The 18,285-nt window shown below is 39.3% G+C and overlaps 1 protein-coding gene across 2 annotated transcripts in view; it reads left to right on the plus strand.

Annotated features, from left to right (window-relative positions):
• Nucleotides 1-18,285, plus strand: part of LOC102964283 (Golgi pH regulator) — a 59,234-nt gene that overhangs the window by 22,801 nt on the left and 18,148 nt on the right. For both annotated transcript variants that reach the window (XM_007092565.3, XM_042993955.1), the window contains 2 exons: nt 15,370-15,479; nt 17,787-17,875. In XM_007092565.3, coding sequence (XP_007092627.1) covers nt 15,370-15,479; nt 17,787-17,875 — 199 coding nt within the window. The remainder of the gene's footprint in view (nt 1-15,369; nt 15,480-17,786; nt 17,876-18,285) is intronic.

The following is an 18,285-nucleotide window of genomic DNA, read 5'->3' on the forward strand; positions in this document are numbered from 1 at the left end:
TTGGTTTCCTCAACTGTAAAATGGAAATAATAAGAATGAGTTGACATGTAGAACTCTAGAACAGTGAACCATACATAGCTAAGGAAAACTATTGAACTTATTAATAGTCTTGGAGGACAGTCATTAGGTTTTAGTGCTTTGTCTTCATTTATGCATTCATGTATTTTCATTCTCTTAATATAGGAAGCCCAGTTTCTGCTAGGCACTTTGCTAATTGCTGAACGGTCATAGAGATAGAATGAGGAACAAGATAGTAAGTTATTGTCTTCATGAAGCTAATTAGTCTGTCTTTGTTAAAGTCCTGTTACCCAAATAAAAACTGTGACATAGAGGTTTTAAACTGCATGAGTGTTTCTGCATTTCGTGTTTCGTCCTTCAACATTTTTCTATAGTAAGACCCATCAAGTCAAAGTCAAAGGAGGCTTTAACGTAAGATATGACAACAGACTTTACAATGATAAAGAGGATGAGATTTAGCAGCTAATTATTTGTCTCCATTTCTGTACATCTGTCCGAGGATATTGAAAGTAGATACACATGGATATACATTTGTTCTCTGGGTTTTGTCCACATTCATTTTATACAGTTTATTTTACATGAATGAATATGAATGTAGATTTAAAAAATATAACAGTAAGAGCAACATTATTCAGTATTGAAAGATAATTATAAAGGAATAATACTGTCTTGATTCCCATGATTGTTCTCCTTTTTACTATATTTTATTCATATAGAGATAAATGAATCCCCCACCACCTTCCCCTCTGCCAACCATCATTTCTGTGTATTTGAGTGTTTCTGTTTTGTGTTTATTTTTAGATTCCACATATAAGTGAAATCATATGATATCTTTCTGTCTGCCTTGGCATAATAACTTCTGTATTCATCCATGTTGTTGCAGATGGCAAGGTATCATCCTTTTTTTTTTTTTTTTTTGGCCGTGTAATATTCTCTGTGCATGTGTGCACACACGCCCAACATTTAGGTTGCTTCCATATCTTGGCTATTATAAGTAATGCTGTAGTAAACATAGGGGTACATGTAGCTTTGAAATTATTGTGTTTTTTTTTTTCCTTTGGGTAAATACCCAGTAGTTGAATTACTGGATCCTATGGTAGTTCTATAGTTCTGTTTTTAATTTTTTGAGGAACCTCCGTACCGTTTTCCACAGTTGTACCAGTTTACATTCCTGCCCACAGTGCACAAGGGTTCCCTTTACCTCCACACCCTTGCCAACACTTGTTAATTCTTATTTTATCCATTCTGACTGGTGTGAGGTGATATGTCATTGTGATTTTGATTTGCATTTACCTGATTGGTGATGTTAAGCATCTTTTCATGTGTCTGCTATCCATCTGTATGTCGTCTTTAGAAAAATGTCTATTCAGGTCCTCTGCCCATTTTTAATCAGACTGCCTTTTTGATGTTGAGTTGTATAAGTTCTTTATATATTTTGGATACTAACCTCTTATTGGATACATCATTTGCAAGTAGCTTCTACCATTCAGTAGGTTGTCTTTTTATTTTATTAATGGTTTTTTTCGCTGTGCAAAAGCTTTTTATTTTGATGTCCCAATAGTTTCTTTTTGCTTTGGTTTCCCTCAACAGAGAAGTCATATCCAGAAAAATATTTCTAAGATTAATATCCACCACCTGTGGATTACACAGATTACCACCTGTGTTTTCTTCTAGGAATTTTATGGTTTCAGGTCTCACATTTAGTTCTTAATCCATTTTGAGTTTATTTTTATATATAGTGTGAGAAAGTGGTCCAATTTCATTCTTTGCATGTAGCTGTGCAGTTTTCCCAGCACCTTTTATTGAAAGGACTTTTTTTCCCATTGTATATTCTTGCCTCCTTTGTTATAGATTGTTGTATAGGTGTGGATTTATTTCCGGGCTTTCTATTCTGTTCCACTGATCCATACTACTTTGATTACTATAGCATTGTAGTATATCTTTAACTCCAGGTTAGTGATACCTCCAGTTTTGTTCTTCTTTCTCAATATTCTTTGGTTCTCTAGAGTCTTTTGTGGTTCCATACAAATTTTAGTATTATTTTTTCTAGTTCTGTGAAAAAGGCTGTTGGTATTTTGATGGGGATTGTATTCAATCTGTAGATTGCTTTGGATAGTATGGTCATTTTCATAATATAAATTCTTGCAATCCATGAACGTGGTCTGTCTTTCCATTAATTTGTTAGCTGCAGTGTCTTTGATCAATACTTTATAGTTTTCAGTGTACAAGTCTTTTACTTCCTAGGTATTTTATTATTTTTGGTGCAGTTGTAAATGGGATTGTTTTCCAAATTTCTCTTTCTACAATTAGTTTCAGTTTTACTTCTTTCTTATGAATTTGGATGCCTTTTATTTCTTGATTGTTGCAACTAGGACTTACAGTACTGTGTTGAATAAAAAGTGGTAAGAGTGGACATTCTTTTTTCCTGATGTTAGAGGAAAAACTGTTTTTCATCATTGAGTATGACGTTAGCTGTGGGTTTTTCATATACGTCCCTTTTTATGTTGAGATATGTTCCTTCTGAATCTACTTTGTTGAGAGTTTTTATGATCCAGTGTTGAATTTTGTCAAATGATTTTTCTATATCTATTGAGGTGATTATATGATTTTTATCCTTTGTTTTGTTAATGTGATGTGTCACATTAATGTGTGATGTGTCAATATTGAACCATCCTTGCATCCCTGGAGTAAAACTCACTTGGATCATGCTGAATGATCCTTTTAAAGTGCTATTGAATTCAGTTTGCTAATATTTTGTTGAGGATTTTTGCATCTATGTTCATCAAGGGTATTGTAGTTTTTTTTGTAGTGTCTTTGGATGGATTTGGTATCAGAAATGCTGGCCGCATAGAATGAATTTGGAAGCCTTTCTCTTTTTTGGGGGGTGGTTTGAAGAGAATAGGTATTAACTCTTCTTTATTTTTTTTTTAATTTTTTTTTTAATGTTTTATTTTATTTTTGAGACAGAGACAGGGCATGAGCGGGGGAGGGTTAGAGAGAGAGGGAGACGCAGAATCCGAAGCAGGCTCCAGGCTCTGAGCTGTCAGCACAGAGCCTGACACAGGGCTCGAGCTCACAGAGGGTGAGATCATGACCTGAGCCGAAGTTGGAAGCTCAACCGGCTGAGCCACCCAGGCGCCCCAATATTAACTCTTCTTTAAATGTTTGGTAGAATTCACCTGTAATTCCTTCTGGTCCTGGACTTTTGTTTATTGGGAGTTTTTTGATTACTGATTCAATTTTGTTACTAGTAGCTGGTCTGTTCAGAGATATCCTATTTCTTCCTGATTCAATTTCAGAAGATTCTATGTTTCTAGGAATTCATCCATTTCTTCTAGGTTGTCTAGTTTGTTGACATATAACTTTTCGTGGTAGTCTCTTACAATCCTTTGTATTTCTGTGGTGTCAGTTGTTTCATTTTTATTTCTGGTTCTATTTATTTGGGTCCTGTCTCTTTTTCATAATGAATCTGGCTAAAGTTTTGTCAATTTTGTTACCTTTTCGAAGAACCAATTCTTGATTTCATTGATCTTTCTACTTGTTTTTAGAGTCTATTTCATTTATAATTTCTGCCTGATCTTTATTATTTTCTTCCTTCTAACCTTGAGCTTTGTTTGTTCTTTCTCTGGTTCCTAATTTAGATGTAAAACTAAATTGTTTGAGATTTTTCTGATTCCTTGATGTAGGCCTGTGTTGCTGTAAGTGTTCCCCTTAGAACTGCTTTTGCTGTATGCAAAAAATTTTGGATGATTGTTTCTCCACTTTCATTTGTCTCCATGTATTTTTAATTTCCTCTTTGATTTCTTAACTGACCTGTTGGTTTGCCTGGTAGCATGTTTAGCCTCCATGTGTTTGTTTGTGTTTTTTCCAGTTGCTTTCTTGTGATGGATATCTTGTTTCATACCATTGTAGTCAGAAAAGATGCATGATATGATTTCAGTGTTTTAAAATTTATTGAGACTTGTTTTGTGGCCAGCATATGATCTGTCCTGGAGAATGTTCCATGTGTACTTGAAAAGAATGTGTATTCAGTTGTTTTGGGATGTAATGTCCTGTATATATCTTTTAAGTCCATCTGGGCTAATGTGTCATTCAAAGATGAAGTTTCCTTTAAAAAAATCCAGTTTCCTTACTGATGTTTCTGCCTGGATATTCCATTCATGCATTGATGTAAGTGTGATGTTAAAGTTCTCAACTATTACTGTATTACTGTCAGTTTTTCCATTTATGTCTCTTAACATTTGCTTTATGTATTTGGATGATACAGCGGTTGCATGAAAAGATGTTTACAGTTGTTCTGTCCTCTTATTGGACTGCTTTCTTTATCTTTATGTAATGCCCTTCTGTGTCTCTTGTTAAAGTCTTTGTTTTAGGGGCACCTGGGTGGCTCAGTTGGTTGAGTGACCAACTTCAGCTCAGGTCATGATCTCACAGTTGGTGGGCTCGAGCCCCACGTCACGCTCTGTGCTGATGGCTCAGAGCTTGGAGCCTGCTTCGGATTCTGTGTCTCCCTCTCTCTCTGCCCCTCCCCACCTTGTGCTCTGTCTCTCTCTCTCTCCTCTCTCTCTCTCTCAAAAAATAAGTAAACATTTAAAAAAATTTTTTAAAGTAATAAATAAATAAAGTCTTTGTTTTAAAGTCTATTTTGTTTGATGTAAGTACTGCTACCCTGGCTTCCCCACCTCTCACCCCCGCTTTCATCTGCATGGAATATGTTTTCTAAGCCCTTCATTTTCAGTCTGTGTGTGTCTTTGGGTCTGAAGTGAGTCTGTGGTAGGCAGCATACAGATGGGTCTTGTTTTTTTATCCATTCGGTCATTCTAAGTTGTTTGATTGGAGCATTTAGACTGTTTACATTTAATCATTGATAGGTCTGTACTTATTACCATTTTGTTCATTGTTTTCTGATTGTTTTTGTGGTGCTTCTGTTCCTTTTTTCTTCTCTTGCTGTCTTGTCTTGCAATTGATGACTTTCTCTAGTGTATGCTTGGCTTTCTTGCTCTTTATTTTTTGTGTATCTATTATACATATTTGTTTATGGTTACCATGAGGTTCAGATATAACATCCTAAGTATGAAACGGTGTATATTAAGCTGATAGTCACCTAAGATCAAACACATTCTGAAAGAACTTTTTTCACTCCCCTCCCCCCCATTATATATTTATGTTGTCATATTTTACATCTTTATATTCATTGTTTTCTTCTACTTATGGCCTTTTCTTTTCACTTAAGGAAGTCCCTGTAACATCTCTTCTAAGGCCTGTTTAGTGGTGATGAACTCCTTTAAGTTTTGGATGTCTGGGACAAACTCTCCTTCAATTCTGAATGATAACGTTGCTGGGTAGAGTATTCTTGGATGTAGGTTTTTTTCCTTTCAGCACTTTGAATATATGTTACCATTCCTTTTTGTTCTGCAGTTTCTGCTGAAAAATCAGCTGATAGCCTTATGGGGTTTCTCTTGTATGTAACTATTTGCTTCTTGCTGCTTTTAAGATTTTGACACTTGACATTTTAATTACGATGTATCTTGGTATGACCTCCTTGGGTTCATCTTGTTTGGAACTCTTTGCTTCCTAGACCTGGATGTCTATTTCTGTCCCCAGGCTAGGAAAGTTTCTGTTACTTCTTCAAATAAGTTTTCTGCCCCTTTCTTTCTCTTCTAGGATCCCTATAATGTTAATGTTTACTTGCTTGATGTGATACAAAAGAACCCTTAGTCTTATTTTTTTTTTAATTCTTTTTTCTTTTTGCTGTTCAGCTTAGGTAGTTCCCATTACCCTTCTTCTAGATCACTAATCCATTCTTCTGTATCCACTAATCTGTTGATTCCCTCTAGTGTATTTTCCTTTTCAGTTATTGTATTCCTCAACTCTGATTGGCTCTTTTTATATTTTGTCTTTTTGTTGAAGTTCTCACTGGCTTCTTACCCTTCTCTCCAGTTTCATGAGCATCTTTATGATCATTACTTTAAACTCTTTATCAGGCATATTGCTTATCTCCATTTCATTTGGTTCTTTTTCTGAGGTTTTGTCCTACTCTTTAGTTTGGAACATCTTCCTCTGCCTCCTCATTTTGCCTTTCTGTTTTTATTCTACGAATTTGGTGAAACAGCTACTTCCAAACTTGAGGAAATGCTCCGGGTATCATCATCTTCTGTGTAGACTGTATGTGACTGGTAATTTTTGTTGATTGGCAGAGGCTGGGGGCCTTGGAGCACTCCATTCTGGGTCTGCCCTGGTGGGATGTTTAGAGCTGAAGTGGGTGTGGGCCAGGATGGTCCTGGGCCTCTCTGTGCAGAGGGCACCCTGGCAAGATAGCTGAAGCTGAAATGTGTGCAAGCTACGGTGTCCCAGGGCACTCCATGCAGGAAGCACCCTGACTGGGTGGCTAGAGCCAAGGCTGGTACAGGCCAAGATGCTCCACTCCAGGGGCACCCAGTTGGGGGATGGCTGGAGCTGAGGTGGGGAATGGGCCAGGGTTCCCAGGTATTCCACTCAGGGGGTGCCCTGGCAAGACAGCTGGAGCTAAAGTGGGCACAGGCCAGAGGTTCTCGAGAGGCTCCATACACAGGGTGCCCTAGCAAAGTGGCTAGAGCTGAAACACACGTGAGCCAGGAGGTCCCAGTGCGAGCTGCACTAGGGGTGCCCTAGCAAGCTATCTGGAGCTGAAGTGGTGTCAGCCTAGAGTGTTCCAGGGTGCTTTGTGCCTGTGTCACATGGTGAGATGGCTGGAGCTGTAGTGAACGCTGACCAGGGGTGCCCCAGCGTGTACAGTTCTGGGGCTGCTTTGGTGGGACAGCTGGGACTGATGCGGTCCAGGGGCTCGGGGCTCACTAAGGTGGTAGTCTGACTAGGGTGCTCAGATCCTGCTCCTGTCTGTACTATTAAGGTGGAGGGGGAACATAAACTGTGGTACGTGCCAGCCCTGGCCAGCTAGAGAGAGTTCCAGCAGCTCCCCAGTTGTCTGGTAGGCTTGTAGAGCTGGATCCTTTATATTCAAGTAGTTCTTGTAAACCATGCCTTTTTTTCTGTGCCTCAGGCCAGACAAATCTGTTCATGGTCCCTCAGTACAATTCCTCTCCCCTGCACCCCCTGCACTGTACAGCATTGGCAGGGGGAGGGAGGGGGAGGTTCCCTTTAATACTGAGTCTCCACTATTTTGCCATTCTCTGTGGTCTGTCTACCTTTTGTTGTGCAGAAGCTGTTCAGTCAGCCCTCAGTCATTTTTTTTAATGTTTATTTATTTATTTTGAGGGAGAGAGAGAGAGAGAGAGCTGGGGAGGGGCAGAGACAGAATCCCAAGCAGGCTCTGCACTGTCAACTCGAACTCACAAACCTTGAGATCATGACCTTGAGTCAAAATCAAGAATCAGACACGAACTGACTGAGTCACCCAGGCACCCCAGCCCTTAGTTATTATTCAGGAGGAATTGCTCTATAAATAGCTGCAGATTTGGGGTGTCAGTGGAGGAGGTGAGTTCAGGGTCTTCCTACATTACCATCTTTGACACCTTTTCCTTGGATGTGTACTTTTAAGCCATTTCATCATAAGTCATGGTTAGGAATTGACCCTGATCCCTACATGTACCCCTACAGGTTTTGTCTAGTCAGAATCTGGGATGGTTTGTGATCCTCTAGTAGATCTTATTAATTTGAGTGGCTCTCAGAAGAGTCAGCCTCCTAACTTGGCCTAATTATCACCGCAGTGGAGCTATCAGGGCAAATAAGCTAACATGACAACACTGGGGCCCTTGGGATTCATACTAGAAACACTGTTTTCACAAATACTCCTAGCTGGGCAGGAGTAGTGACCAGAAAACCATCTTTTAATTTACCAGCAGAGAGCCATAGTGAGATGACCTACAAGAAATATAACATCTGTTATGTACAAAAGAATTAATGGTTAAAAATGGGGGTAGGAAAGAGGCACACTGTGTTCTCCCTGGGAACACTAAAGAGAAGATGAGATTTATAGTATTTGGAAAACATTCATCAAAAACCTAGTTCAGGGGTGCCTGGGTGGTTCAGTTGTTTAAGCATATGACTCTTGATTTCAGCTCAGGTCATGATCTCACATTTCGTGGGTTCGAGCCCCCTCATCAGGCTCTGCTGACAGTGCGGAGCCCGCTTGGGATTCTCTCTCTCTCTCCCTCCCTCCCTCCCTCCCTCCCTCCCTCCTTCCCTCTCTCTTTCTGTGTCTCTCTGCCCCTACCCTGCTTGATGTCTCCCTCAAAATAAATAAATAAACTTTAAAAATAATTTTTTTAAACCTACTTCAATTAGTATGAACACGCTGGTTTAGTGATCAAAGCCTTCAGCTTTTTTCAGGTTAAAAGAATTAAGTGATCTGTTATTTTCTTTTTCTTTTGACTTAGATGTCAGAGTTTTTGTTTTGGTAATCTAGGATATAGCTAAATTATAGTCTGTACTCACAAACAGTATTAATACAACTTTGAAATTGTGGTTTTGTGGAAGATAGAAAATACAGCTATGCAACTCTCCCATAGTATAATGAAAAGAATTTGAGCCAGACAGTCACTTTACAATAAACATGCTAAGTGATCTTGAGCAAATGCTAGACTTAGTTTCCTCATTTGGAAAATGACAGGGTTGGCTAAAGGGTCTCTAGGATCCCTTTCCAACCACAGATTCTGAATTTCTAATTTTTCTGTTGGTGACTAAAAAAAAACTAGAATATTATAATATGTAAAAGTTTAATGCAAGCTATTACTATAAAGAAAAAAATCTTAACCTATACTCTTGAGTTGGTTTGTTTATTTATTTATTTTTAGGCTCTCTTGAAAACTTGTAGAGATAGGGGAAAAAATACATTCACTGGTGAAATTTCAGCACCAGCCACAACTGCCTTCAAACCATGGTACTGCAAAGAGTTTACGTAAATCCTTCTATAGAGAATCATTTTTATGATTCTAGTTTTTACTAGAAAAAAATCGTAAAAGATATTATTCAAAGACACTGGAAAACGAACAGAGGTAAAAATTTTGAAGAGTATCACGTTACCTCACGTTTTGTGGCTTTCTTCCTCGGGGTTGCTCTTCAGCCACTGCCCACTATCCTAGCATCCACTCAGACTGATAAATTTCCAGTTACTCTGGTTTGAACTTGGAAGTGAAATTTTGGAGGCAAGAGACATGTAGAAGTACTAAGATAATAGAATCGAGGTATAAACTATCCAAGTCCCTGCCTCATCACTAAACAATACATTTGCAGAGTAGATACCAGAGAGCCTGAGAAAAAGTAGGGAGAAACTAGAAGGGGGTCTACCCTTGAAAGACATAATTCCCTCTTAATGTGATCTGCAGGTGTGTGGTGCCTTTGGCTGCGTGCATTGCCTGAACTGTGTGTAAGATGGGCACAGAGCTTGAATGACAGAAAGTGAAATTCTTAACTGGTTTAAGGTGTCACAAGGTACAACTTGGGACTGGCAAGGTGCAATTAGAAATTTTAGAGGAACCCCTAGAAACAAAGGGACCAGAGAAAGGATAGGCCTTAAAATATAAAATCTGTTCAGATTCTTTGTCAACCACTAACTAACCTGCTCAGGCTCAGCAGAGACCACCAGAGTCAGCTACAAAGAGAGCAGCTGGATGCTGAAAAACTAGGCAAAGGTAGTAGTTGCTGCATGCAGTAGGTATGATGGCTTCACAGTTTGAGCCCAGGTAAGCTAACTGCTTAATAGAACAACAACCAACCAAAAAACAAAAAAACAAAAAAAAAAAAAAAACAGTTCTCGGGGCGGGGGGGGGGGGGGGGGGGGGGGGGCGGGTGATAGGTTCCCAAGTTACTGCAACATACTATCTGCAGTGTTAAGTTTTCAGCCAAAACTTACTCGACATACAAAGAAATGGGACCAAGCAATCTATGTTCAAGATAAAAAGCAGATAATAAGACACTTAACTTCAAGTGGGCCCAAATAATAGCCTTTAAGTCTTTTTGTGAAATCTATTATGAATTCTAAGAAATGAAGGAGAACATAATATCAGTGAACAGATAAAGCATCCCAAAAGAGAAATGGAAACTGTATTTTAAAAAGAAAACAAATTCAAAAACTGAAAAGTACAATAACTGAAATGAAAATGTCACTAGGTAGGCCTAGCAGAATTGAGAGGTGGAAGAATCAAGTTGAAGATAGATCAATAGAAATTATTCAGTTGGAGGGACGCCTGGGTGGCTCAGTTGGTTAAGTGTCCAACTTCGGCCTAGGTTATGATCTCGTGATTCGTGAGTTCAAGCCCCGCATCGGTCTCTGTCCTGACAGCTCAGAGCCTGGAGCCTGCTTTAGATTCTGTGTGTCCCTCTCTCTGCTCCTCCCCTGCTCATGCTCTGTCTCTCTCTGTCTCTCTAAATAAATGTTAAAAAAAAAAAAAATTAAAAAAGAAATTAGTCAGTTGAAGAATAGAGAAAAGACTGGAAAAAATGCAGGGTATTTAAGTATAAAACAATATCAAGCAATTCAAAATGTGGTTGGGGTCCTAAAGAGAGAGAAAGAGAGTATTTAAAGAGGGGTGCCTGGGTGGCTCAGTTGGTTAAGCATCCAACTCTTGATTTCGGGTCAGGTCATGATCCCAGGGTCGTGAGATCAAGCCCCTGCATCAGGCTCCATACTGGGCGTGGAGCCTGCTTAAGAGTCTGTCTCTCTGCCCTTCCCATGCTCAGGTGCATGCACGTGCGCACGCTTTCGTGCTCACTCTCAAAGAAGGGGGCGGGGGTGCATTTAAAGAACTAATGGCCAGAAACTTCCCAAATTTGGTGGAAAATGTTAATTTACAGATCCAAGAAGCTTAACCCCAAGTAGGGTAAACACAAAACTCTACTGAGGTTCATATCATCAAACTACTAAAAGATGAAGATGAAAAAATCTTGAAAGCAGCAAGAGAAAAATGATACAGGGGAATGTTGCAGACTTTGAATCTGGAGCTCTCTCTTGTCCAGCAAGAGATTGGATGCAGAATTGAATATGAGAGAAGCTAATGTCCAGGAGGTGACAAGAGCCCCGAACAGGGGTTTTGCCTCTATATGTATTGATCTCTCAAGGTTTCACATACATGGTGAATGTGCAGAAACAAACAATAAGATAGTGACCATTAATTTGTAAGAAGCAAAGGGTTTGGGGGGCAAGTGGCGGTAGAAGTTGAGATTAAAGCACAGTGATGTATTGGCGCCAGATGCCAGATGGACAGTGTTTCTCTGTGGGCGATACAGCCACGTAGCTGTTCTCTCCAAAGTGTAAGATTGCTGGAGCGCGCTGCCTCAAGGCTAACAAGGCACCTTTCTACTAGCTAACCTTGGGCGCTTTTGCCCCATAGTGGCTTTGTCCCTCTATTTTCAGAGGCTTCTGTCCTGTGGAGGTGGCTTTTCTCCCTAAGCCTTGTTTTACTTAGTGACTAACCTTGGGCACTTTTGCCCCATAGTGGCTTTCTGCCCTAAGCCTTGTTAACCCACTGGTGCAAGTGTACAGAATTCTTAAGCTTATTTTCCACAGGGGAACAATGCAAAATAATGGTTGTTTAACAGGGTTGCAGGTACATAATAAACATACAGAGACTTAAAGTATTTCTTTAAACTGACATTTAGAAATACAATACCAATTACAATCACTCAAAAAATGAAATACTTAGATGTAAGTCTAACAAAACATATATAGGTCTTACATGCTGAAAACTATAAAATGCTAATCAAAGAAATCAAATATCTACATAGAGAGGCATACCAAGTTTATAGATTAGAAGACTCAAAATAGTAGATATGTCAGTTCTCTCCACACTGATACACAGCTTTAACATATATCCCAACAAGATTTTTTGTAGATTTTATATGGAAAGGCAAAAGTACTTAGAATAGCTAAAACAATTTTGAAAAAGAATAAAATGGAAAGAATCAGTCTGATTTCAAAGTTTATTATGTAGCTATACTAACCAAGAATGTGTGGTATTGGCAGAGGTATAGACACATATCAATAGAAAAGAGCAGAAAACTCAGACATAGACCAACACAAATATGCCCAAGTAATTTTTTTACAAAGATCCAAGAGCACGTCAGCAGAGAAAAGATCGCTTTTTCAACAAATAGTTCTAGAGCAATCGGATATCCATAGATTTAAAAAACATTTTTTTAATGTTTATTTTTGAGAGAGAGACAGAGACAGAGACAGAGCAGGGGAGGGGCAGAGAGAGAGAGGGAGACACAGAATCTGAAGCAGACTCCAGGCTCTGAGCTGTCAGCACAGAGCCCAGCGTGGGGCTTGAACTCAGGAACCACAAGATCGTGACCTGAGCCAAAGTCAGACATTTAACTGACTGAGCCACCCAGGCACCCCTTCATAGATTTTTTTAAAAATGAATCTCAATATAAATTTCACATCTTACACAAAAATTAAACGTACAACTGTACAACTTAGGGAGAAAGAAACATAGGAAGTCTTAGGAGGGCTCTAGGGCTAAGCAAAGAGTTCATGGATTTGACACCAAACATATAAAAGGAAAAATTGATAAATTAAACTTCATCCACACCACAAGCTTCTGCTCTGGGAAAGACCCTGCTCAGGGTGAAAAGACAAATTACAGACTGGGGGGAAATATTTGTAAACCACAGATCTGAGAAAAAACTAGTATCTAAAATATAAAAACTTTCAAAACAGAGTTTAAAAAAAAAAGCCCAATTAGAAAATAGGCAAAAGACATGGAGATATTCATTGCAGAGCATATGTAGATTGCTATTAAGTAGGTGAAAAGATGTTTTAACATCCTAAAACGTGAGAGAAATGCAATTAAAACTATGAGATACCACTATACACGTATTAGAATGGCTAACATAAATAAGTGACACCAAATCCTAGCAAGGATGTAGAGAAGCTAGATTACTCATACATTGCTGGTTAAAATGTAGAATAGTAATTCTGGAACACATTTAGCACTTTCTTTAAAAACTAAACCTGCAACGACCACACAACCCAGCAACTGCCTTCCTCAGCATTCATGCCAGAGAAAAGAAGAGTTGGGTTCACAGAAAACTTGTACACTGACGTTTGTAGCAGTTTTATTCATAGTGGCCCAAATTGGAAATAACCCAGATACCCTTTAGTGAATGAATGGTTACGGGGTCGCACATGTACAGAATACTACTGAGTAATAAAAATGAACGAAATGAATGAACTGTCGCTAAAACAGCCTGGGTGAATCTCCAGAAAATTATGCTGAGTGAAAAAAGCCAATCTGCAAAGGTTCCATACTATCTGATTCTATTTCTATTACATTTTTGAACTGACAGAATGGAAACGGAAAACAGATTTGTGGTTGCTAGGTGGTTAAAGAGGAGTCAGAGGAGAGAGGGGGGAAGTGGGCTGTACAAGGGCATTATGAGGGATCCTTGTAGTGATGGAAATATTCTGTATCTTGACCATATCAGTGTCAATACCCTGGTTGTGCTATCGTACTATAAATTTGCAAGATGTTTCCATTGGGGAAAGCTGGGGAAAGGGTGCGTGGGATGTCTCTGTAATTTCTTATACCACATGTGAATCTACAATACCTCAAAATGTTTAATTAGAAAGGAAAAGTAATTGCTTTCTTCCCACCTTTCTAGTTTGTACCAGAAGAATAGTAGAATGGTGTATTTAAACCACAGTAGATACTTTTCAGCCTCTTGACTTGCAAACTACCACCAAACCTCAGCCAGGCACATGTTTTTCCAGACTGTGGGGTTTTTTAATGGCATCCAGCTAATAATGAAAAAATAATTTCTTGTTCTGGACTGCCCTTATCATAAAGAGGCAATAATGATGATGGTCACAGGATGTGGTGTTGATGATAGTGACAAAAAGTTCAAGATAAAAGTACAAGTACCTCGTACTATTTTTTTCTTTTTTACCACATCTCCGGAAGTCTGATAATGTTAACCATTTCTTTTAAAAATACATGTTTATTTCTCAGCTGCAACTTATGGTAAGAAAGAGCAAAATTGGTTTAGGCTAAAGTGATAAAATTAAAAGTGAAAGTGAGTCATTTAAAACAAGGTCACGCTTGTTGTGTGCAGCCAGCCTTCACTTCTTCCAGTGATTGTGCCTCCCTGCCTATTCCGGGGCCACGATACAGTGTCGGTCACCTTGACATCATCAACCAGTTCCACTCCACAGCCAGTCGTTGCATTTGTCGTGCTGTAGGCATCGAAACTAAGGACAATAGAAATGGGCCTCAGTGCTCCCTCTCTCCCCACTGCTTCTCTTTTAATCCGGCCCGGTAAACTGAAGTGAACTTTCAAATGAGTAAGATAGAACCTCTTCCTTCTTCATACACTTGTTCCAGCTTTTCCACCTATGAAAATGGCAAGACTCATAACCCTTAGTTCTCCCAAGTCAAAATCTTCCTAGTGAGCCTCTTCTTGGTTGTTAATGACTTCTTCCAACAATGCTAAGTTATATTGAACATGTGTAATTAAAGAGCTAAAACTTAGAGCTATATCCCATTCACTCGATATCCAGGCAAAGGTCATTTTGAGAAGAAAATTAAGTCAGCATGACCCAGTATACCTCATATTCTTATTGTTAATACCTTTAATCACTGTCTTAAAGAATCTAGCCCACAGAGGGCCACCTGGGTGGCTCAGTCGGTTAAAGTGTCTGACTCTTGGTTTTGGCTCAGGTCATGATCTCATGGTTTTGTGGGTTCGAGCCCGGCATCGGGCTCTGTGCTGCCAGCACGGAGCCTGCTTGGGATTCTCTCTCTCTGTCCCTCTGTCTCTGCTCCTCCCCAACTCATGCTGTCTCTGTCTCTCTCAAAATTAATAAATAAACTTAAAAAAAAAAAGAAGAAGAAGAAGAGGCTAGATTTATGTGATTTTCCTACATTTAGTTTTTGTTCTTTGTCTGCTTTCGAAAAGGAAGGAAAGAAACTTTTTAGTTCTTACCCTGAACCTGGCCCTTCAGGTGTGTTAACTATTTTGTCCTTAAATGATAATGGTAAAAATTACTAATGTAAGTATAGAGCTTTGTAGTTGACGGCATGAGTTCTTATATACGGTTTCAGTGATCTTCACACCCGGCCAGAGATGAGGAAATGAAAACTCTGCAGTCTTCTAGTTTCTCAGTTAGAGCCAATCTTCACATTTCTTGCCTTCGCCAAATTCTGTGCTCCATTGCGTAGGCCACATTGCTTCTTGGGAGTGTATAGTTTCCCCTTGGTTGTGAGTAGTGGCAAAGCGGGACTCCGGAGTTTTGCATTCTTTCCTGAATAACTCAGCAAGGGAAAAGGGCAGTTATGAGACTAGAAGGTGGATGAATACCGACTATGAGGATTAAAGCTCCCTGCTGAGGTTTTATCTTTTCTTTCCTTTCAGGATGGCAATGACACGGAGAACTATGTTCCAGAAGGGGGAGGTGCATAACAAACCATCAGGATTCTGGGGAATGATAAAAAGTGTTACCACTTCAGCACCAGGAAGTGAAAGTATCCTTTATCCCTCTGCCTGATTCTTTTTTTCAACTCTGGACCAAGGCCAGAAGAAAAAAGTAGTGTTGGGATGGTCTTCTCTAAGGTACCTGACTGCATCAGAGTCCAGCTGGCCAGGGCTAGGCTTAGGAAATACAGAGTCATCTCTCCAGTGCCCCTAAAAGATCATAAAACGATTGTCTTTGAGCTCAAGAAATCCTAAAAGTCACTCTTTCCATTTTACAGATGAGAAAATAGACCCAGAGAGGTTAAGTCACACTGTGGTTTGTGGCAAAGATAGGACCTCCTTTTAGTTCTTTCCTCTACACTATTCTATTTCCCAGGTCTGAAAAACTAGCATAAAACACAGTGACTCCTGAAAATGGATGGTTTGTATGTATATGAGCTGGTAAGGGCCCATTTCTAAAGCGATCGGTATTGCTAAACAACTTTTAAACAGCACTGTATCTTCATTGACTTTTAGTTTGAAGGATGAAGGATATTGGGTTTAATGGGTTGTTCTTGGCCCAGTCGGTTGCAGTGTTTGATTCCCAGATTGAGCAACAAAATCTCTTTGTGTCTACCAGGCTATTAAGTCAAAATTGCTGGGGGGCGGGGGGGGGGGCTGGGGTGAGATAGCATGTTCCCCCTTCCTTCTCTAGCCTGAGGGAAGTACAAATTCCCTTTTGCTTCAATTGGAGGAAAAGGATGTAATCTGTCCTTGCTATAAATTGTGACATATCTTTCTGGTGTCAAATGTAGGTAAGAATTGGACCAAAGAAAGGCAGGATGACCATGAGAGAAGAAAAAAAGGATTACATTGAATTCATTTACCCTGGAGACATTTATTTCATATCTTCTATTTCCAGGCAGAGTCCTAAGGGATAAAATGATGAACAGAGTATGTACCCTCTCTCCTCAAGAAGCTGACCATCTAATCATGGGGAGAGGCAGACATGTAACTAGTTAAACCCTGTTGTTTGGTGGCCTGGACCATCCCAGTAGCAGCCACTACTGAAGAAGGCACCGAAGGGCACTATGGTGATTTGAGCAGTACAGGCATACCTCAGAGATGTTACAGGTGTGGGTCCAGAACATCGCAATAAAGCAAATGTCGCCGTAAAGTGAGTCAGATGAATATTTCGGTTTCCCAGTACATATAAAAGTTTTGTTCACACTATACTGTATCCTATTGAGTGTGCAATAGCATTCTTAAAAAAAAAAATGTACATACCTTAGTTTAAACTATCGCTAAAAAATGCTAATCATTACCTGAACTTTAAGTGAGTGGTAATCGCTGATCACAAATCACCATAACAAATGTAATAATAATGAAAAAGCTTGAAATACGGTGAAAATTACCAAAATGTGATACATTTTGGTAGAGACACAAATGGTGCCCATAGACTTGTCCAATGCAGGATTGCGACAACCTTCCATTTGTTTAAAAAAAAAAAAAAAAAAAGGGAGGGGGTGAAGGGGGCAGTATCTGCAGAAGGCAGTAGAATGCCTGCCTCTAGCAGAAAAAGTCACAGAGTTAGGGAGGCTCTGGACCAAAGTGAATCTTGTGACCTGGGCTATTTTCACTATTTTTTATGACTTTAAAGTCCATAAAAGCTAAAGTTTAGGTTTAAGCTATCTTAGTGATAGTAAGTCAAATCAGCAAAAGTATCAGGATTAAAATTATTTCCCTCTCTGAGCCCCTGTTTCCTCAATGGAGACAATAACAGGCCCTCACTGAGTTCTTGGAAAGTAGCATAGTGTAATGGAAAGAGCAGACCTTGGAGGAAGGCATATCTGAGCTTTACTTTCCTTATCTGCAAAATGGGTAATAACACCTATCTCATGGGACTTTATGAGAATAATAGAAAGAAGATAATGTCTATAAAGAACTAAAGAAGGGAATGTTTATAAATCCTGTATTAAACTCAGTAGTGTTAATTCCCTTTCCTAACATTATATTTATTCAGATAATTTAGGGGGAAATTATGCTATATTATAGGAGTTTTACTATGTAACTATTTGAGATTTCAAGATTACATTTGACTTACTCTAATTAGATAAAGAAAAGCAACAACAAAACCATCTGTCTGAGCCACTTGAACTAGTGAGAAACTGAATGGTAGGTATTTGGTAATGCTCTTGGGGGAGAAGCTTTTTCACACCTGTGTTGGAGGTTGGGAAAACTGCTCTGAAGGAGTACTGCTGGCCATGAAGCAGGAAATTGAATATCCAGGCTAGGAGAAACCAAAAGTATATGATTTCTTCATTGCTATTTCTTGAAACTTCTATGTGATTTAAACCTTGATGCCCATTTTGTGCCAGATCTCACTCTTATCCAACAGGAAGTGGATGCTTTGGAAGAACTAAGCAGGCAGCTTTTTCTGGAAACAGCTGATCTGTATGCTACCAAGGTACAGAGAAAGGAAACGGAAGTGTGGTTTTTAATCAGTATGATTGAAGGCAGAACAAGACTAAATAGCTTTGTAGCATCCTCTGTGGCCACCCAGCACAAGAGAGACCTCATAGCTCCAGCATCAGCCATGAAACATTAAGAGTCTGTTCTTCATGACATTGTTCCTACCCCCTAGCAAAATTCTTAATGGAACGCTCTCAATAATAAAAATTAGTGGGATAGTCAGGCGAGGTTTTTTTCAACATCTGGGAAGATGGCTCACACCACCCCCTACTGATTCAAGGTCAAGATGGTAGCTCCTCTGGTTGCTTTTTATTCCTATAGAAGTTAATAATATTGCAAGAGTGATGCCATGATCTAGCCATGATCTAGCCAGACCAAGAAGTGACCTAACTTTCCTCAAGTTAA

The sequence above is a fragment of the Panthera tigris genome, chromosome C1 (genome assembly GCF_018350195.1).
Source record: "Panthera tigris isolate Pti1 chromosome C1, P.tigris_Pti1_mat1.1, whole genome shotgun sequence".
Classification (NCBI taxonomy): Eukaryota; Metazoa; Chordata; class Mammalia; order Carnivora; family Felidae; genus Panthera; species Panthera tigris.